Genomic DNA, 21,942 nt, shown 5'->3' with positions numbered 1-21,942 from the left:
TACTTGGAACTGCCCCAACCAGGCCAACCCAACCATTTCTGCAACCACAGTCCTGACCCAGGGAAGGTGGACAGCCTCTGTCCTGGCCCTTCCTTCTTCCTGGCTCAGGAGTCTTCCAGACGGACGCATGAGTACTGTGGTCACTTTCTTTTGCAATCATTCTTGGTTATGGTCAAGTGAAAACTCCACAGAGTTCCCCAAGTTCTCACAGAGCAGACTGCAGCTCTCACTGTGAGGAAAACCCATCTGATCTCTCTAATGCTTTATGCCAAGTGCTCTCTATTGTGTCAGTGATGGGGGCAGAGAAATGGTTAGAGGATGAGAGAAAGAGGCATCATCTCAGCACTGCCCAGAGCCCCCATCCTCTGGCCATCCTCCTCCAACTTCATTCCATGGGAGGTCAGTCCACCATATCTCTCTTGAGCTCAAAGTTCTCATTTTTCTTGGCTTTGGGAAAGTGGGCATCTTTGGAAGACCATTTTAAAATAATTTTGTTCAAAATTAATGTTCAGAAAAGTAAACATCTCATGATACCTATAAACTACTTCCTTTTGGCACAGTAGAGATCGACAGACTAGAAGCTCCTTTTCCAGCCTGGGTCCAGTGAATGCTTGCCAAGTACTTTGAAACTGGTCTACATGTTTAAGGATGAGAACATGAAGTAGTCTTTCAATCACTGTCTTCTATAAGCCAATCTTGACAGACAAGATTGCCAAGAGAGCCACGGACTATGGGATTTATGATCAGGGGTTGTCTCCACACTACCAGCTTCACCCAGGAGGAACCAACTGATACTGTCTCTGGTTTTTCTTTCATGACTCACCTTATCCCCATAGCAATGTTCTCCCTTACACTTAGAGTGCTAGGAAATGCCATTTACATGTATGAAAATAATCCCCAGTCTGTATTGTTAAAGGCAGTTCTTAATCAGAGCACCAGAGAGCCATCGACAAAGCCAAGGATGAAAACTTAGATACCTGTGGGCTTGCAGTGGCACTGCGACTTGGGGAGGAAGAGTAAGGCAGGTCAATGTAATCCACGGGGTTTTTCACCAGTGGCCTCTTCAGCACATCCACATAGGTGATGGGGAAGATGCCTTGACGAGACGTCCCCGGAATCCTCCCTTCGTACCAGTTCTCATCCACCTGTCGGAGCAGAGTGATCCTCTCGCCCTGTAAGACACAGTTAGGTAAGAGTCCTTAGTCTACCACACCTCAGCCCATTCGAACCACTGCTTGCACCCTTTACTGTCCTGTACCTTTACCATACCCTGTGCTCAGAAGAAACCTTCCTTGCTGGACCCAGATGGAGTAGTAGGCTGGGGGCTAACACAGTAGAGCTCCCTTAACCAGGAAGTCAAGCTTGATCAATAAAGAGATCAAGATTTATGCCCTTAAACTGGAAGGCAAATGTAGCTTTTTAAACTCATTTAGAGCAAAACAATCACATGTTCAATCTTCATCTGTAAGGTAAAAGTTTTGGAGGGGTAAGTTTTATTTTGGTTTTGGTTTTCTAGTTGGTTGGTTTGTTTTGTTTTTGAGATAGGGCCTCACATTCACTTATGTAGCCCAGGCTGTCCTTTAACTCATGATAATCTTCCTGCTGCAATCTTTAGAGTGCTAGGATTACAGGTGTGAGCTACCAGGCCTGGCTCAGAAGGTTATCTTCATAGTTTTACATTTTTTGTGCATGATGGGGTTAGGGGAAGTGTAGCACAGCATGCATGTGGAGGTCAGAACATTATTTGGGAGAGTTAGTTTTTACCTTTTACACCATGTGGATCCTGGGGATTGAAGTCAGGTCCCAGGCTTATAGCATGTGCCTTGGCCTACTGAGCCACCTCTAGAAGGTTATCTTTAACTTCTTTATATACCTTATTTTTAAAACTTTTAAACATTTACTTATTTATTGATTTATTTATTTAATGTGTATGAGTGTTTTGTCTGCATGTATATAAGTGTGTCCATGTTGTACAATGCTCACAGAGGCTAGAAGAGGGTTTTAGATCCCCTAGAACTGGAGTTTCAGATGCTTTCTAGCCTCCATGTGGATGTTGTATATATTTAGAAACAGGATCTTGCTATGTAGCCCAAGTTGACCTTGAACTCAATTCTCCTCCTGCCTCTGCCTCCCAAATGCTAGGATTATAGATATGTGGAATCAAGTCTCATATAATTCTACATTTTTATAGATTTTGCACAACTTAATGGTCCACTACAGTTACCTGTTACTGGGCAATTAGGTTGTTTCTAGTTTCTTCTTTCTACAAGATTGCTTATCTTTTCCCAAGGCATGTGCTACCTTCCCTTGAGTCCCAATAAAAGTAGTAATTCTAATAACTTTAGCAAGCTAGAGAATTTTGAAATGTAGAGAATGTCTGAATCCTTGGGATTCAGAAAAAGATATGCCCCCACAGGTCCTTGTGTTCATAGTATGAATGTTGAGCTCCTCTGCAGCAAGAGCAATGGTAGTGGCAGTGCTCCCTCCCGTAGACTGAGCACCGACCAGATGGCACACCGTACACTGGCAGTCTCACACAGGCTGCTTCATTGAGGTCTTATAGCTGCTCTAGGAGATGGCATTCTCTCTTCTTCTTCTTCTTTTTTTTTTTTTTATGAGGCAACAGAAGCTAAGATTAAGTATTTACCTCCCCACAAACTGATAACCTGTGAGTTTTGGATTCAAAGCTTTTGAGCTCCTGGAATGAATGCCCTTGTTTTCCTCACTGGGTTTATGGATATATTGTAAGCCTGAATCAAGTCACCAACACAATGTCATCACTAAATATTGGCTGAATACACTTTATACATGATATCTAAGCTTCCAGAAATACTGCCTTTAATTGATGAGCTGAATATATTTAAAATCTTGAGTAGTGTAGTTTATTTTTTAAAATAGAATCTCACCTCAGAGAATCCTCCAATTCCCCTTATTGCAATTTTTGATCAGTGTCATTGTGTGTTCTTAAGTCTATAGACTGGTACTCCATAGCTAACCGCTGCCCCCAGAAAACAGCACCATCCAAGGACCCCAAAGCTGGGATGAGATGGGTGACTTACCTTTCGGAAAGACATTTCTACTTGCGTATCACCATTAAAGTTAAACTTAGCGATGGCTTCTCCATATTCCAAAACCTGCACGGGTGCCAACTTTCTGGGCTGAGCCTTCTCAGCAGGAGGAAGGAGCTGAGAAAGGAAAATAAGCAAAAAAGAAGAGGGAGAGGACAAGGAGAGGGATAGGAAGGAACGAAACACAAGGACTTGGTAAGCAGAGCGTTCTGGGCGTTGGTGGGCTTTTTCTGAAGAGGAGGAGGAAGGGCTGTGGTACCTCAATGTAGGTACGTGGGAAGATTCCCACCCGGCCGTGGTGTTCACCTTCATACCAGTTCTGATCAATCTGCTTATAGATGTAAACAATGTCTCCCTTCTGCAGAGGCAGCTCCCTGTTGACAAAAGGCCACTGCCTTTTAGCAGATGTTTCAATATATGCACCATGAAGACACTTTAGCTTTTAGCAGCATGAAATTTAAATTACAGAACAAGAGGGTTCCATATTTGGAAGTGAGAACCCCATTCTTCAGGAAATTACATAGGTTGGGCATTTTTCCAGTCTTCTGTGAGATGGGCGTTTACATACAAACTGACTAGCACTAGAAAGTATTCAGGGCCTAATGAGTTTGCTGTGGTTTTCTCAGGCCATCTGTCCTAGAGATTTACCATAACAAAGCCCAGCAGTTTTAACTGATGTTTGTTCAATGGTGACAAGCATCTCTGTCTAGATGCCTTCACTATGCCTGGGCTGCTCTAAATTACCCAGGACACACGGACATCCTCCTGTCTGTCCATTCAGTCTCTGTCCTACTCACTTCGCCCCATCTCTATCAGTACACAGTGGAAAAGCTCTCAAGTTTGGCAGATCTGGACTGAAACCAAGTTCTAAATTTACAAGTTCTGGGATTCTGGACAAGAAGCTTAATCTCTCTAAGATAACTCTTCCTTGATGTGACCACAGTGGCTCACTCAAGGCTGGAGAACACGACCACCAACTGCAGAGCACCAGCACAGTGCTTTTCATCTAGTCACGAATGCTCCTTCCTCCCTTCCTTCTCAATGTGGAAAATAGATCTCAGAAAAAAAAAAAAGATGTTTTTTCAAAGGCTCTTCATGTTTTTTTTCCCCCTCACTGTTCCATATGCAGCTCTTTGTTTGCCTCAGCTGTGACAGTATTATCATCTAGCCAGGATACTTTCTGTTTTTAGGAGATACAAATGAATTTTGAACAGTGAAAATGAAACAGAACAGAATTATAACTTGAAATTTTCTTTTTTTGTCTTTTTCTCCCTATAGCCCCAGCTGGCCTGAAACTCACTATGTAGACCAGGATCAGGTTGGCTTTGAACTCACAGAGATCTGCCTACCTCTGCTTCCTGAGTGCTGGGATTATAACTTGAAATTTTCGTAAAAAGTAAAATGATCCAATTTTTTCAGTTACAGAAAACCAACATCATAAGAAGGTTGCTGACTCTAAGTTGGAAGGGGTACACAGGCTTTGCTGTGTGCCAGGAAGTCCCACAGTACATAAGAGCTAAACAACAGGGTACATCTGGAAAATTTATACAATGTCAGCTCTGCCCTAGATAAAAATACAAGTAGGCTCTGTGGATCTTGTATTTGGAGACAAGAGTCTAATCCTAAAGGCACTTGTAAGGAGGTCCAGGGCATTGATTTCTGTGATAAGGAACGTCTCTGGCCATGTTTTTGCCACCGTCTTCTCCTTGGGAGTATTCTAAAGTCCCCCCACCCCTTTAAACTCCAACTATACATACAAAGATGAGCAAGACCCTCAGCACATCCACCCCTGTTGGGAGTGTGTAAACTGTGAGGTCACCTACACTGAGGGCCTTATACGCAGAGGCAGGTGGGGGCTGAAATAGCAAAGGAGGAGAATGACTACTCTAAAAGAGATGAACATGGACAGGTCTGTAGTTGTGGCCAACTGAGAGAAATAACAGGGTTCGTGAGGGTCAAACCCAGGCACCTTGGTATCAGAAGCTGGGCTCTTATGCGTTGTGCCACCCAGCCTCTTCCTGTATAAGGGCTCTGTTTGCTTAATTAGATGGCAGCTTGATCTGACCCATGCCTTCCATGTACTCCATCTCTAGGAGTACAGCTCCACCAATATATTCCTGCTAGCCCCTCCTAAAGACCCACATGCTCAAGGACTGGGAAATAACAGCAGGAAATGTTTTCAGGTGTAGACAGTCATTTGCCATTGCAACAGGATGTTGTCACCTGCAAATTCAAGCTCTAGAATCACAAAATAATAAAGTTCCTCTGAAAAAAAAAAATCATACAAAAGCCTCATAATGTTTTAAGTTTATGATTTTGTGCCAGGTTAGTGCTCCTTGGCTACATATAGACCATGAGCCATGGGTTGGACACACCTGATAGATGTTTGTTGGAATGGTGTTGCATATGTGAGCACAGCAGAGGCTCTGTGAGTCTAGGAGATGAGGCCTGATTGACTTTGTTGAGCCAAATGGCCCCAGAGAACACTTTTTAAAGGAATACACTGTGGAAAGATCACATGGCTAGAGGACTTAAAAATAAAACTGAATGAATGGGCCGGGTGTGGCGGCCCACACCTTTTATTCCAGCAGAGGCAGGTGGATTTCTGTGAGTTCAAGGCCAGCCTGGTCTACATAGTGAGTTCCAGGACAGCTGGGGCTACAGGGAGACCCTGTCTCGAAAAGACTGAATGAATCCAGTATTTACTCATTCTACTAAGTTCCACTGACTTTGTTACAGAGGTAGAATGTCATGAGGAAGACATGACTAAGGAGGAAGGAAGGGCTCTCTGGCATTAATAGTGGTGATAAATGGTGACAACTCCTGTAGAGCTCAGCCTCCTCATCTCTTTTATCTAAGGGGCAAAAGGGGCAAAAAAAAAAACCTTTTAAAATGAAATCTACAAAAATGTATTATTACTCAAATCTTTAATTACAAATATTTTTTCTTTTTATTTTATGTGTATGAGCATACTGCCTCATGTATGTAAGTGCATCCGTGTAATGCAATCCCAGCGTAGGTCAGAAGAGGACAGTGGATTTCCCGGAACTAGAGTCATGGATGATGGTTAGCTGCCATTTGGGTGCTGGGAACTGAACCCGGAACTGAACCTCTGCAAAAGCAACCAGTGCTCTTAACCACTGAGCCATCTCTTTATCCCTTCAAATTCTCAATCTAAAGGAAAAATGTTATCTATTGGATTAAACTGCAAATTAATCCATATGTCTTTGTTATTCTCTCTCTGGCTAAAAACTGAGGGTAGTGGATAATATACTTTGAGTGCTGACTTCTGCTACACTTTGAAAAATGTCTTCCTGGCTTCACCCTGGCTAGCCTCCTTGTGAAGGACACATTTCTATTCTCATCTTGCAGATGAGGAGAACTGAGGGTGAGAGAGGCTGCTAACTTGACTGTGGTTACAGCGAGAGAAGTCTCAGAATGAGAACTTTCTCTCAAGCCCACAACCTTTGTAGAACAGACATCACACAGCAGAGCTATCTCTTTTAGTGGATAAATTAAAGGAATGGAATAATACAACGACGTCAGATTCATGTCTAGGTTCTAGAAACTTGGCCTGGTCACTCATTTTGTGTTACAAGAGATAGGAAACACGATTGAGAAGCTTCTAGCCAGCATTTCCCATTATTCATGAATTCGCCTTCTTTTCCCCAGATGTGGTGTCTGCCGTCAGCAGGACAATGGGACGGTGACTGGTTATGGTATCTTCGGCTGCCAAAGGAAACTATGGTGTTTTAATCCCTAATTAGATATAAAGCTAGCGAGTTCCTTTTGGAACCCATCTTTGGGTTTCCAAACTGTGTTCCATGGAAAATAGGAAGGTTTCCTGGTCACCTAAATTTAGAAAACACTTGGCTAACTAAATAAGCTAATCAGCTTCCCTCCTTAAAAGATTTCCACAGCCATGAATGTGCCAATAGCAGTCTATTTCTCTCAGGGGCAGGAGGACCTAAATATAGTATGCAGTAGTTCTCTGAGTCATTTTCTACAGCAGGACTAGCTTTTTGAGGACCATCTTACAGGGTGAACACTCTGAGGAACACACTGGGGGCCTTTAACCTTTGGGAATGATGTGGTGAAACTAGTGAAGTTATAATCCTACAGTCTGGTTCTGGTTCCTTCATTGAAGGTATGGATCAGATCAAGCTGGCACCTAAATCAAGCAAACAGAGTACCCACACAGGAAAAGGCCAGTGTGACACAGTGCATAGGAGCCCATCTTCTGGTGCCAAAGTTCCTGGGTTTGAATCCTGACCCTGTCACCTCCGAGGTGGGACAAGTTCCTTTGCATTGGTTTCCTTACTTGTAATAATAGAAATAACAGAAATCACTCCATAGGACTCAGTCAGTTCTTATTCACAAGAGCCACATGAGTTAACACACACAGTGTGTTTTCAACAGTGCCTAGCATATAAACTACTGTTTTTTTGAGTCATTCTTGTTATTTCTTGTGGTTCTTTTTAACAAGCAAACTGTATTTTCAAAGAGGCAGTTAAGAACAAATAAACATGACCAGCAGCACTTACTTTAGTGTCTGAGCTTTAAAGTCAAATTTGGCTCTGGCAGGTCTCATCTAAATATAAAAAATAATGATGAGTTGAAAGTCATGATTCATGAACAACAAAAAGGACACATTTTCACAAGTTTCTAGAAAGCAAAGCAGAAAAATTCACTCTAATCAGTTCATTCTGGTATAGAAATCTGGGCAAAATTGCAGCATCTTACCTCACTAGAACATGAGGTGGATGTTTAGTCAACCGTGTCATGCGTGAAAATTCCCCTTCAAGAAGGCCAAATTTAGATGGTTTGAAAAGTCCCAAAGCTGAAGTATTTGTCCTCCAACCGTGAGCCAGAAGTCCTCAGAAAGGCTTTACCTACTTAGTATCTTACTTCTTGGGGAACATCTATTTGCCTGACTTAAGTTCTGATCTGAAAGTTGATGAAACTCTGGTTTACCTAGAAGGTCAACTTCTATTCCATATATCCCTATGGTCTGTGACGTCATCCAAAAAGTCAGCTAGAGTAAACTCAGAGTGCATCTCCATCTGCTGAAAGTCTGTCCCAACTGGGACAGCCTCTCCTCCCAGACACCTGTGCCGCCTGGAAGTCAGCCTCAGCTATCTCCACATTCTCGTCAAGTCTGTTAGTAAGTCACGCCAGCTTGCCCTCAGTCCACAGCCCTGTTGCTCAGGGTCTGACCTCTGGTTCCCACAGACACAAAGCTTCCTTTGATTTTATCTTCTCCTCACTGGAATCTAATGTCACCCCAGGAGCACAAATAACATTCCTCAAATTCTTCCTTACATCACTTTTTTGCTTTGATGTTGGCTTCGCCTCTCAACTATTCATCAGATCAAATCTCCATTCCCAAGGCAGTGGAGGCTAGTGGGTCACTTCTTCCCTCTTACCCAACTGTCTTCATCTCTTGTCACTCTATCCTGTCAGTCAGGAACATCTATGTGCTTACCTCTCTATATTCCTTCCCTGCCTGGAATTTCTTCAGCTTCAACTCTAGCAAGAACTTCACTTTTACTTAGATCTATTTGCATATCTTTCTTAATTTTTAAAAGTAGTTATTTTAATCAATTTTTAAAAAGAAAGATGTGAAAATTAAAAAAAAAAAAACAAAAACCAAAAACCCCACAATAATAGGCTATGCCTCACTACCAGTGTAACTCTGACCCCAGGCCATGTGCAGCTCTGACCTCTTCAGCTGCTCTGGCCTTCTGTCTATCATATCACTATGACTGATATAAAATGGCAGGCTTGCTTCCAGGTTTGAAGGTATGAGCAGAGTGGGAGGGAACTCTCAGGGTGAAAAAGGTGCCTTTGGTCCTAGGGCCTACATTTCCAGGTTTCTTGGGTTGGGATTCATAGGGGTCTTCTTAGGGATATTTCACCACAGGAACTTTCACTGGAGCCCAGTCTGGTCTTGAGCTCCTGATCTTCCTGCTTCTACTCCCAAATGCTGAGATTAAAGGCCTGTGGCATTAAGACTGACTCTCCACAGAATTTTTAATTTTGTACCTTTTATGCTGCTGTTTCTGTCTATCTATATGCATACATCTTAGGGGCAACTGAATGACCATCTTATACTCAAATCAATGCCACATAATCTCAATGCTTGTATTTATGACTGTTTGTAACAAAAGAGCATAATTTAACAGCTGTAGGTAAATAAGAACAGAATGGATATGAGATTAATGATAAAAGTTCACAAGAGAAGACCCAACAACCAAAACTGTAATGACAAAAAGTTCATAGAAAGATCAGTTAAAAGTGTAGAGATAGGTCACCCATGTCACCCAGCTATTCAGCTATGTGAACATTACAAAATTTATACAAAGAAGCACATATTCACTCTCTGAATAGTCTTGAATTCCTGATCCTTCTGCCTCCACCTCACAAGCACTGGGATTACAGGGGTGCCCCACTAATTATATATGAAGGTGATTTTTCTACTACCAGCTCCCCAAAGACACAAACTGAATTCTGGTTCCACTTTACACAAGGTCTTACATAGAATTTGTGGAACTGGATTCTGTCAAGTGAGAATGCAACATATCTACATAGCACAGCATAACCAGCACTTGCTGGTCTCCACTTCCTCAATTCTGTCAGTCAACTTCTAGGACAATGATTCTCCAAATGTGGACCTTAAATACATCATCACATCACCTAGAAACTTGCAAATTCTCAGACCCCACCCCAGATCAAAACTTTGTAGGTGGGTCCCAGGAGTTTTCATTTTAATTCATCTTTAGGGGTTCTGACACAAGTTGAGAACCATTACTTGTGGAGGTAGGGTCTGTTAGAAGGTACCTACCTCTGCCAAGCTAAGAATTCTTATTTTTTCCTAGATACCTTTTATTTCTTTTTGTTTGTTTCTTTTTAGAGACAGGGTCTCTCTATAGCCCCAGCTGGTCTGGAACTCACTATGTAGACTAAGATGGCCTCAATCTTACAGAGAGCCACCTGTCTAGGATTAAAGGTGTGTACCACATGTCCCTCTCTTCCTTCCTTCCTTCCTTCCTTCCTTCCTTCCTTCCTTCCTTCCTTCCTTCCTTCCTTCCTTCCTCCCTCCCTCCCTTCCTTCCTCCCTCCCTCCCTCCTCCCTCCCTCTTTTTCAAAAGGACTGTCTCTGTCACTCAAAAAACAGAAACATTAGTTATATTAAAGGTTACAAAACTACTTCATTATGCCACACCCCCTCTGCCCCCAGCAAGCCCATTCTATGCCATAGACACGACCTCAGCAAGGCTACTTAAGGGTTATGTGGCAAAATGTCAACTCTTACTCAAGAGGCTGCATTTGGTCAGAACAAGATTTCTATGATACTGATCTCAGAGTAGGAGGCAAGACCTGGATACAACCCCATCACTGTTTTGTTCTTCATTCCTTTGATAATATTAAGCTTTTGTAGTCTAAGCTTAGAAATGTCAAAATTAAGGGAGCAAATAAAATGACTCTCAGAGCATTCTTGGACCCTCCATGGATTTATACTACCTGCAAAAGCCTGGGTTTCAAACTCCTTCAGTGAAGTGCTGCAGCACCACTGAACCATCCACACACCAGCAGCAGAACTGTGCTCCGATACTTCAACAGCAATGCCACTAAGTGTAGGGGCCTTTGTTAATGCCATAAAGGATCACTAGGTAACTTTGTTTCTTTGAGACAGATCTCACCATGTAGCCCTGGCAGGCCTCGAACTTGCTCTGTTGACCAGGCTGACTTCGAAGTCACAGAGAGCTACCTGCCTTTGCCTCCCAAGGACTGAGATTAAAGGTATGTGCCACCGCACTAGGTAACTTTAATAATAGAAGTTCCATTAACTATCTCTTATCCACACCAGAGCTACTGATGCTCATGGCCCAAGGGACATGGTTTCCAAGCAGAATGCAAGGCAAAACAGTACCACAGTCAAATGCAGGATGGAGAGGACTGGACTCATGAGGCAGCCAATGCTGTAAGCATGCATTAGGGGTGTGTGCCAGCAGATCCCGGTCCCACAGCCAGGCATGCTTGAACATACAGAGCACAGGACATAATGGGGTTCATGGCCATTCACCAGCCACAAAAGAGCCAAAGCGAGGCTAAGGAAGCCAGGATGACAGATGCCATTTGGAAAACTAAACTGGCCTAGAGAGGGCAATGCTGAAGGGAGGCAAATATTGCTTTGGGTCAAGCAGCAGTTTGAGGTGACCAAAACAGACCTCTGACCCAGATTTCCTTTTTGCAGTATCGTCTATATTGAGGAGGTCCCCAAAGCGCTCATTAGTGATAAACTGATGATGCGTCGGGATGACACCCGTGTGGCGTCGAGCTGCAATATCGGCTTCTTCTTGCTCGCGCTTAAGTCGTCTCTGGTCCGCTAAAAGTTTCTGCCATGAAATTGCATAAAATGGGCGGTGAATTAACTGCTCCAGCTTAATGAAAAATGGCCATATAAGAAGAAAATACAGGTGAACAAGGAGGAGACTTTGAGGATCAGATGTCAGGGGCACTTATGGCCACAACTACTATGTTCCCATGGTAACTGTCCACTATGCAGAAAGGAGAGAACATGGCCCAGGAGAAACTGGGGACACTGGGATATGGGGAAGGATGATTCTAAATAACTCCACTGACTGGCTGACTACCCTTGGGCTCAAACCAAACCCTGTGAACCTCTTGGCAGCAAAGTTCAGGTGACCCAAGGCAAAAGCCTGGGCATTACAATCAAACTAGGCTGTACCATCTGCTTTGGTCTATGATATGGTGGCACAGTGTGTTCCCAAGGTAGAACCAGGGCCTGCTGTTTTCTCCTGACTACACCAGGCCTATCAGGCTATGAGACCTGACTATGCAGCAATTGGGTCATTTCTGTGCTTCTTGTGACTATTACTATACCATGTCCTCCACAGAGTTGAGCTTCCCCTTTCAGAAAATGTGGCACCTCTTCTCCTGGGACAGCCAACTTTCCCCGAGCATCTGTTTTAGGAGCCCTTAGGATATACACCAAAGACTCTTCATGTGGCTGACAGAGGGTCGGTCTGTCTGGTTACTGTTTTATTTCTACATTTGATGAAATGAAGCTAAGTTTAAGAGAATGGTATAGAATACAATAGAGAAAATTAACAATAATGACACCTGGGGTTAGAAGAAATCAACACTTCTATATTAAGTAATAAAAAGTACATGTGGTTGGGAGGGAGAATTGGTAGGGAACATGGAAGGGGCTGAGGGGGAGGGAGCGGGAGATGGAATTGATCAAAACATTTTATATTTGTATGAAATTCTCAAACAATAAATAAAAATATATTTGAAAAATAATAGGGGCTGGAGGGATGGCTCGGCAGTTTAAAGCACTGGCTGCTCTTGCACAGGACCCAGGTTCAATTCCCAGCACCCACATGGTAGCTAACAACCATCTGTAATTCCAGTTCCAGGGGATCTGACACCCTCTTCTAACCTCCATGGACATTGCACGGGTGCACTTATCTACATGCAGGCAATATACTCATATACATAAAAATTAATAAAATGTTTAAAAAAAGAAAAATAATCATCTAGTTCTATTAAAGATTTTTTCAAATAATCCACATTTTTTTAAACCAAATATCTTCCCTGCCTTATTGCAACAGCCATGCATAAGTTAATGCATTTACTTATAACACAGTAATTTTCATTCCTAGAATTAACACTCCTTATAGGAAAGCATTCATTGGAACTGGTAATCCTTTTTAAAAAATATTTTATTATTTTAATTTTTTTATGTGTATGAGTATATTGCCTGCATGTATCCATGTACCCCTGCATGCAATGGCTGCAGAGGACAGGAGAAGGCATCAGATCCTTTGGAACTGGAGTTACAAAAGGTTGTTAGCTGCCGTGTGGATGCTGAGAATTGAACCTGGGTCCTCTGCAAGAACATCCAGTGTTCTTTACCACTGAGCCATCTCTCCAGGCCCTCCAGCAGGCAATTAAATGCCACATGTGACATCCAGCTCCAAAGGATAGTGGCTAAGTTTTCCTCTATAGTTTGGAAAACACAACTCATCAAATGGCCGTGGTGTTTCCAGTGCTCAGGAAATACCGTAGAGTAAATGAGAAAGGATGAAAATGTGCTCTGCAAAGCACAGTGCCATGAAAGGAATGCTCGTCTAGGATGTGGAGCCTTAGTTTCTAGCTCTGCCTCTAGTGTAAGCACACTGCTGAGGAGGCCCTGTTCAAGCCATAAACTTTCTGGATAAAACAGGGAAGTTGGTTTGATGACCACTAATGGCCCTTCTGGAATAGTCATGTTCTCCTTTTCTGAAGTGCCATTATCATGACTATTTACAGTAAAGGATTTGCATCAAAGGGTGCAGACCTCATGAACTGTTTCTGTAGCAGTGGGAACGGACTCATGCTTGAGACTGTCATAGTCCCTCTCAAAAGCCCTGATGCCTTGGCTGACAGTTTACATCATCAGTGGTGCAGATATCAAATGGAAAGTGCTTTCAACCAGTGCTTAAACCTGACTTAGTAAAGCCATCAGGCCTGTGGTTTAATCACACAAGCCCAAACCCATGGGTAAAGACAAACCACTTCAAGATCTGGGTACCAGCACTGTTGAGGAAGCCAACTGCTCATATTGAATATGAAGCTTTTAGTGTATCAGTGGTTAAACCAAGTAAAATACGCCTCCTAGTGGGTAAGACTTTGACACCAAACCTTCCACGTGGGGTACTCAGATTTTAGTATTAAAATGGAATTTCATCTTTCCTCTGATGGCATGGGAATTTTTTTTTCTTTCAGTGATGAAACAGGTATAGAAAAGTATGGAAAGGAATCTGTTCTGTGTTCTGTTCAGCAAATTTCTAATTACAATGCCTAAAACCATGCTAAGGGCACGGCAGGCAGGGAAGAGGCATAGTGTGCATTTGTCTTTCATCATTTAGTAGCAATGACTGTAATCAGAGTCCTCAGAGTCAGCCTTGTCCTAAATCCTTAAGTAAATCCACCTAAACTCTGGAGCCACTCAAGACAGATCGAATAGAAAAGAGGGAAGGGAAAGAGTTGTGCTATTTGAACATACTCCTCTACTGAGAGCAGTTCAAAGTAATTCTTGCATGTCTTAGCTCATTACAGGAAAATGGACATTGGGCTTGTCTAATCTATGGGATCCACCTTCTCTCCCTTCCTGGGAATGTGAAACCAGAGCATATGCATTGTAATGCTTTATCACAGCAGAAGCTAAAACTGCACATTCAGCTGATATGCAGGACAACTTCCTCCATTCCCAGGAGATCAGGCTTTTCCAAACCCTGACAATCATCCCACATAGAAACATTTCAGTAGTTCCAAGAAAATAACCAAGTTCTGAAGTTCCGTGTGGAGTTACCAACACTAACGTAGGTATCTCCCTTCTGAGTTACAGGTGACAGAGTTATAAGCAATGTCTTAAAATTGTTTTCTAAAACATATCTTGCTCAGTATTATCATTTTTCTGTTTTTTCCTACTGCAGCCCTCCTCAGTTTGAACTATGCTTTGTGCCAATTACAGGGATGAGGGTGAACAGTACTGAAGGAATGGGAGAGTGAGTTTCCTTAGACAGCAGGTGACCTGCTGGGAGGAGGGATCAAAAGGTCAACTCCCATTTCCAAGCTTTCAAGACACAAGACATTAAATATAGTACAGGCTATATCCTTCATTACCTTCCTACAACAGTGCTGGAGGAACATAGCATTTATAACCTGGTGACTATGGGGAAATCAGTCAGTCCTGCTTTACTTAAAAGTAGACTGCTGAGGAATGGAGGGAGCCTGTGTCTTATAAAAAACAGCCTGTGGGGAAAAACCTGGTCTTTGCTTCCAGTTGGGTCACAGGTATCTGGAATATTCATTTCCTTCACGTTTTTCTTCTGCAGGAAAGCAAAGAAGTTAAGACAGGACAGTTACCTCTTTATCATCATGACGTCTTCGGATAAATTCTTCTGTGGATTCCAAATAATCAGCTGGTATAAAATGTCTTGGTGATTCTGAATCTTCAAAACAAAAAAGTAAAGTTAAAACGGGCAAAGATTTAGTAGGAAACCAGGTTTCTTCTGTTATCTGTCAGGGTTTTATAATCATTGCTGATTAATGATCAGTAGCCAAGTTCTGAAGGAACCCCACCTCCCACCTGTTTTTTGAATTTACTTGCAAAGTGGTTCAATACAAAGATGAGAGCTCAGAAGGCAAAAAGTGAGCAAAGAGAGGGATATTGTTTTTACGTGTCCCTACAAAGAGGCGTGCAGGCTGGTACAGGAACAGACTGTACACTCACACACAGGGGCTACGGGAGAGAGGCTGCCTCTCAAAAAACCACCGGGAATGGGAGGGGTGGGGATCGATGCAAACGGGCTTGAGAGTTCAAATGAACCCATTTCTTGGATGAGCTAAACGGCCAATTTTTCTTTCGAAACAGTTTGGTGGTTAGTCTAAATGACGCGGGGCTTTGTTTTAAAGTGCAGCCACTACAAGCCATGGTTAATTGCCAAGCAAAACAAACAGAAGCAAAAGACAAGGCAGATGATGAGCACCAACTGCACACGAGAGGAGGGACAGAGCAAGCCAAGCGGAGACAGGGAAGGGGAGACTGGTCAGACACACAAAATGCCACCTCCGTGGGCCGCTGCCAGTTCGCTTTGTGGGTTGTTGTTCCTGTCCAGGTCTGAGTAGGGCACCGGGTTCCCATTATTAATGGCCCCTGCGCAATCCTCCAGGCCTGCAGATTTGTCGGGAGGGGGCTGTGAGCTGTGGCTAAGCCTGGCCATGGTGAGTCGGGAGGACAGTCGAGTGGGAGCCAGGGGCTTCCCCGCAGGGTGGGGCTGGTTCTGAGGGGCCTGGCTGGGGAGGTCTGGTTTCCGGCCCGCAGGGGGGCCTGAGTCACCACTGGGAGAAGGCTGTCTGGGGTGATGCTGGAGGGGCTTTTTCAATCGAAAAGGTAGGGGGCTCATCAGGTAGATGTTCCTAAGAAGGCTGTTCCTGTCCCCTCTGGAATCTGGGCGCCAGTCGGGCTGCCTGGAGGACTGCTGCTCGTGCTTCCGGATAGTGGTGAAGCGCGTGTATGAGGCTGGGCAGGTGCCCTTGCACTTGTTGAGGCGATGTTTGGGGAAGTCTCCATGAGCACTGCTTCCACTGCCCTCTCTGCTGTCATTCGAGATATTTGAACAGTGGTCCAGCTCGTCTGAGCAGATGGAAAGGGGCTCGGAAGGCACAAGGCTCCTGAAGCTCAAGGCATGGTCCGCCATGTTGCTGCACGTGGGAGACGTGTAGACCCTTCCGGAGTTCATCCTGTCCATCTCCCTGGGACGGAGCTTGGTTGACTCAAGGAGGGACTCGGCTGAGCGGGCTGAGGTTAGGCCACTCCGAGACAGCACTGGTGTGGGGGACTTGCTCAGCCTGCCAGACAGGTCCAGAGAAGGCATGGACCTGGACCTCTGAATGAGCTGCTCAAAAGCGGTGATGCGGGAGGACACGGTGTGCTTTGGGATGTGCTCTGAGCCCTCTTGGCTGGCACCCAGTTCACCCCTGGCCAAGGCCAGGCTGCTCCTTTCAAAGTGGGAGGCAAGATCTCGCACACTTAAGGAGGAGATGGAGCCCAGGGAGAGGCCAGCTCTGTTGATCTGGTGCATGTCGCGATAGAACATGGAGAAGTGCAGCCCAGCCTTTTTCGAGAGAGGGCAGGGCCTCCTGGCACTAGTGCCATACTCCTGAAGGCTCATGGTGCTACTGGACTTACTGTCGTAATCCCGCCGCGAGCGCATGAGCAGGTTCTCGACGCTCCCCCCCACCTGCAGGGGAAGGCTTCTTTTGGAATCATTCAAAGAAACACAGAGGTTCTCACAGCTCTGAGCCTTCTCTGAGGGCAACAGGACACTCTTCTGTTCCTGCAAAAGAGCACTGGGAGCAGAGAGCCTGGGTTTGAATTTAGAAGGAAGGATCTCTGAAATGCAGGCTTTCGCAGCCGACAAAGGTTTCTTGTGTTTACACCCAGGGCCTAAGGCATTGCTAGGGTGAAACGTTCGACTATGAACTGATGATGAAGAAATCATGTGAGCATTCCCACCTTTACGATCCACCGGTAAGCATGCAGAATAAAATAAACAGACCCATTAGGTTAAAGCTGAAAGCTGCTTTTTTTTTTTTTTTTTTTTTTTTTCTTTTAAAAAAAAGGAGAGGTAACATGCTCATTTGTTATAAGGGCTTTTAAATTGTTTTCAGTTGATGTCTGGAAGCAAAATAATCTGTGCTGCAAAGCAGGTGCAAAGATGCAATGAAAGAAATGGCCACCTTGTCAGTTAGGAAAGGCTGAAGCTCAGCTCATTTCTAAGAAAAGGGAATTAGAACAAAAAAGAGAGGTGTTTCAGGAAGAGCCCCTTGGGTTAAGGGAGGGAACCATTAATACCAGAAAGAAAAATTGCCGGCAAGAAGATAGGGGAGGGGACACAGGAGGGCTCCAAGGCCTGGACATAGACTTGAGTAGGCAGAGCTTGTCCCTATTAATGGAGTTCACCAGCCACTAACACTCAGGTGATCTGCATATAGGGCAGAGAGAGAGACATCTGCAGCCTTCATCCTGTCAGTTACCTTTTGTGGAAGCTGAGCTGGAGGGTCGCTTGAGCCCACTCAGGCCCTGAAGAGGGATGTCACCACCTTCCAAGACGCTTTTATAAATCTGCCTCTCATTCTCCAAGTTAGCAAGGTCCCCGGCAACCCCATCTGATTCTCTCTTCACTGCATGGAAGTTGGAAGAATATATACTACAAGCAAGGTATTTTAAAGAGACAGAAGGAAAGGAAAAGCATTAAAAGTTAGCATTTTTAACATTCTGAAAAACCAATGTTATCAGCTGAAGAAAGGAAAGGTACTTTTTGGTTTCTTGGAGCACTGTACTTTCTAAAGTTAGCATGCTTATTTAGACAGATTTTTGTGCTTTGAAGGAATACCTGGGACTAGAGAAATGGCTCAGCAGTTAAGAGGGCCAGAGTCTAGTTCTCAGCACCCATGTTGGGTGACTCACAACCACCTGTAACTCCAGTCCTAGAGGATCTAAAGCCTTCCCTCTGCGCTCTGTGTGTACCCACACATGGTAGTAAAACACACATATACACACAAAATAAAAAGGCCGTTTCTCATATTACTTTTTTCTGGTCCATTATGCATGACAGCTTTGGCTGACAGAAAAAATCACCAATGAAAGGAGATACCCAGCTCTCCTGGGTCTCCAGGAAATCAGAAGCTGACATTCTGTGTCCTGTTATTGCAGTCAAGCCTTTTGTTTTGCTTTTGTTTTCTCCAAGAGATGAAGTCTTGATATGTTGCCCAGGCTAGCTTTGAGCTTTTGGGCTCCAGTGATCTCCCTGCCTCAGTCTCTCCTGTAGCTAGAACCAGAGGTGTGTGTGCACCACCATGCCCAGCTTCACAGCCAAATTTTATACTCATTTCTTTCAAAGTTTTTGTCAGAACCTGATGGTATGTACTGTGCACACAGTTGTCCATTTATGGGCTTCATTGATTTTTCCCTCACTGAAATCTAGGTATTTTTCAAGTTATTATAAATTCTTTGGGAATGAGGCAAGGCACAGAAAAAAACCCCTGAAAGCACTTACTTTGCAAGCCCCTCCCTTTGTGTGATCCCACTTTTCTAAGGCCTTACCTACTGAAGTATCGACATGGTACAATTTTTTTTTCTTTCTCTATTCCACACACCCCCCCCCGAGAAGAAAAGAATGTCTTTCTCATAAAAATGCATGGGTTTCCACCAGGATACTGTTAGCCCTGCTGTAATCAGTTCACTATTATCATTATGGATTTGTCAGCTCTGAGGACCCATGTCTTCATGGAATTCCTTCAATATTTTTACTATATTATCAAATGTCCAGAAAAGTTTACAGAATGCTGAGGCCCCCCTCCCCCAACCAGGATTTTACAGGGAACACAGAGCTGTGTCTGCTTTCCCACACACCTATCCATCTGTCTTTCCCTCTACCCACCAGTGGAACTTTTTATTATGCAAAGCTAGCCCTTCATTTTGTGCATCACCCAGTCTCTGAGTCCCCACAATTGCAGTTAACAATGGCAAAAAAAAAAAAAAAAATCTGCCTGATGGTCACTGTCTTGTTAACACACACACACACACACATACACACACACACACACACACACACACACACACACACACGCCCTGCATCTGTCATTTTCCATATGAGGAGATGAAGCACTGACAGGTTAGGTAACCTGTCAAAGCAGGCAGGATTAGCAGATGACAGAGCTAAAACCTGAGCCACAGCACTGGATGCCATGTGGACTGTTTCATCTGCTGGCTTATACTTCCTTGTGACCAGTGAGGCAGTAGCTCATACACTATAGGAGCCAAGGGTATTTGAGTTTCATTACATCACTGCTGCCAAGTGTCACCTGCCAAGAATAAATATATCCCTAGAACAACTGGAATCCAGGAATCCAAAATGGAAACAAAGAGCCTCTGATAAGATGCAGTGGTGTCTTGGGCTTCAAGTCACTATATGCTTCCTCATAGCCACACTACCAACTAGCCTTTATCTTGGGTTCATCATTGGCTAAGAGATTTACCAGTATTTCAGGGGATTGGCAAAGGGTAGGGCTACCCCAGGTCCCAGGTCTCACATTCTCTATGGCCTGGATGAAAAGATTAAATACTTCTCAGTCAAAACAGAAAAACATTACTAGAACCAAAAGAAAAGAAAACCAAGTATCAAAGCTGAAAATGTTAACGTCTGCAGGGGCTGGAGAGATGGCTCAGCAGTTACAAGCACTAGCTACTCTTGCAGAGGGCCTGTGTTTGGTGCCCAGAACCCATATGATAGCTAGCAACTGTCTGTAACTCCAGTTCTAGGGGATCCAACACCCTCTTCTGGCCTCCTTGGGCACTGCATACACATGGTACACATAGCACATGTAGGCAAAACACTCATATATATATAGAATAAAAGCAAATAAAAATTTTTTAAATGAAAGTGCAAAATGAAGTGTGTACGGAGCAGGCCCTGGGGTTTGGCTTTCACTAGGAGAACTCAGAGAAGGCAGGCCAAGCTGACCTTTTCCCCCAGCCCAGCTGCTTGCTTGCCTGCTTGTTGGCTGTGTCCCACCCAGTATCACCATTTCTTCCTGCTTCCCCCAGAATGAGAAATCAGCACTCAGGAAACCTCTCAGAATGCAGTTGCTAGAACTAATTGTTTTCTTTCTGATACCAAAGCAGACAAAACAACACTTTTCCCAGATGTGTGACATTTTGCAGCTGAGGTACACTTATATAAAAGCAGTATCTAAGAACTTGAGAACGATGTCCTTTTTTTTAAATGTGTATGCATGTATTGCCTGTGTGTAGGAAGTGCACCCGTGTCATGCAATGTCCACGGAAGTCAGAAGAGGCTGTTGGATCCCCTGGGACTGGAGTTATGGACAGTTGTTAGCTGCCACATAGGTGCTGGGATTCGAACCCAGGTCTTCTGCAAGAACAACCAGTGTTCTTAACCGCTGAGCCATCTCTCCAGCCCCGAGAAGTGATGTTCTTAAATGCATTGTCTCCAACAGCTCTCCTAATGCTGCATCATTTGTTCTATTGCTCAAAAGAAGAAACTGAGGACCAGGGTGGTAAAGGCATTTGCCCAAGTTCACACAGAGTTACTAGGACTTTGCTATGTCTAAGATCAGACATGAGGGAAGCAACCTTGGCCCTCTGGCTGAAAAACAGCACAATCAGGATTAGCAGCTATTTGCACTAAACAAAACAAGTAACATTCAGAACCTTGACCCTGAGATGCTTGTGTTGAATCAGATTGGGGTTTAGACTGAATGTGCCAGGAGACAGTACACAGAATTGGGCCTCTGGTTAAGATGCAGAGTTGACCATGGTGTTTCAAGAGGTTTTAGCAAAACACACTCACTGGAAGAATAAAGTGAGCGAGCAGAGCACGCCTCCTGAGCCAGCTGCTTCTATCTGTGCTAACAGAGCTCTGGGGGTAGTGGAAAAGGTCTTGGAAAGCCAGACTCCAATAGAGAATGTGCATGAGCTGAGACAAGCTTATGCTTATGTTGTTTAAAACTTGCAAACAAGCAACTTTTCTTAATTTCAGTTTCTTTCATCCACAAAACTAGCAGGTGTACAGACTAGACTGTCTAGGAGATCCACTATGAATCTGTTATCTATGTTCACCTTTCTTTTGGGCTCCAAGCACATACAGTTAATTGACTGCCAGACATCCCACCTGTATGGTCTTCAGACAGCTCCAACCCAACACCCCAAAACAAACTGGGTTCTGTTCTTACTCAAGCAGAAAGCCCAGTGAATCAGCCCTGCCTCTTCTCTCCTTGCTCCCCGAATCCAATGAGTCACCAAGTAGTCTGCTTCCTTGCTCTCCTACATTCATCACCTTGCTCCCTCTACTCCCATTACCACCTCTTTGTCACTTATCTACAACCCTACAAAATGTAAGAACCATCCCCATCACCTCTGCACCCTCACCCCAGTCCTAATGCCCTACAATCACTGCAGTGTTATTTCTAGGAAAGATACCCTGTCAATCTGCTTGTTTATTAACTAAACAAATATTTATTGAGTACCTACTGTGTGTCAATCACTGTCTTAGATGGAAGAGATTCAACAAAGAACATAACTGACAAAACTTTCTAGCCTAGTGGAGCCTGCATTTACTATTCCAAAACTTTGGAGATTTCAGAATGAAAAGCAAAAGGTAACAGTCATTAACTGTAGCAGTGTGGGAAAGAGTCTAGATAATCTTCCAGAAGCTCCATCTTAAGACATTCTGTGATACATGAAAAACTAGTTCTTAAAAAAGTTTTACAATAT

At 43.9% G+C, this 21,942-nt stretch overlaps 1 protein-coding gene across 10 annotated transcripts in view; it reads right to left on the bottom strand.

Annotated features, from left to right (window-relative positions):
- Sorbs1 (sorbin and SH3 domain containing 1) overlaps nt 1–21,942 on the bottom strand; it is a 240,625-nt gene that overhangs the window by 22,103 nt on the left and 196,580 nt on the right. For 6 of the 10 annotated variants that reach the window (XM_029563061.1, XM_029563062.1, XM_029563064.1 and 3 more), the window contains 7 exons: nt 17,682–17,854; nt 15,009–15,094; nt 11,300–11,467; nt 7,613–7,659; nt 3,328–3,442; nt 3,060–3,185; nt 978–1,172 (listed from right to left, as the gene is read on the bottom strand). In XM_029563061.1, the coding sequence (XP_029418921.1) occupies nt 978–1,172; nt 3,060–3,185; nt 3,328–3,442; nt 7,613–7,659; nt 11,300–11,467; nt 15,009–15,094; nt 17,682–17,854 (910 nt within the window). The remainder of the gene's footprint in view (nt 1–977; nt 1,173–3,059; nt 3,186–3,327; nt 3,443–7,612; nt 7,660–11,299; nt 11,468–15,008; nt 15,095–17,681; nt 17,855–21,942) is intronic. The other 4 variants (XM_029563065.1, XM_029563071.1, XM_029563068.1 and 1 more) reach the window with 1 other exon arrangement.

This window comes from Nannospalax galili, unplaced genomic scaffold (genome assembly GCF_000622305.1).
Source record: "Nannospalax galili isolate Female #2095 unplaced genomic scaffold, S.galili_v1.0 scaffold875, whole genome shotgun sequence".
Classification (NCBI taxonomy): Eukaryota; Metazoa; Chordata; class Mammalia; order Rodentia; family Spalacidae; genus Nannospalax; species Nannospalax galili.
Note: the sequence above shows the minus strand (reverse complement) of the source record. Positions and strands in the feature narration are given on the sequence as shown.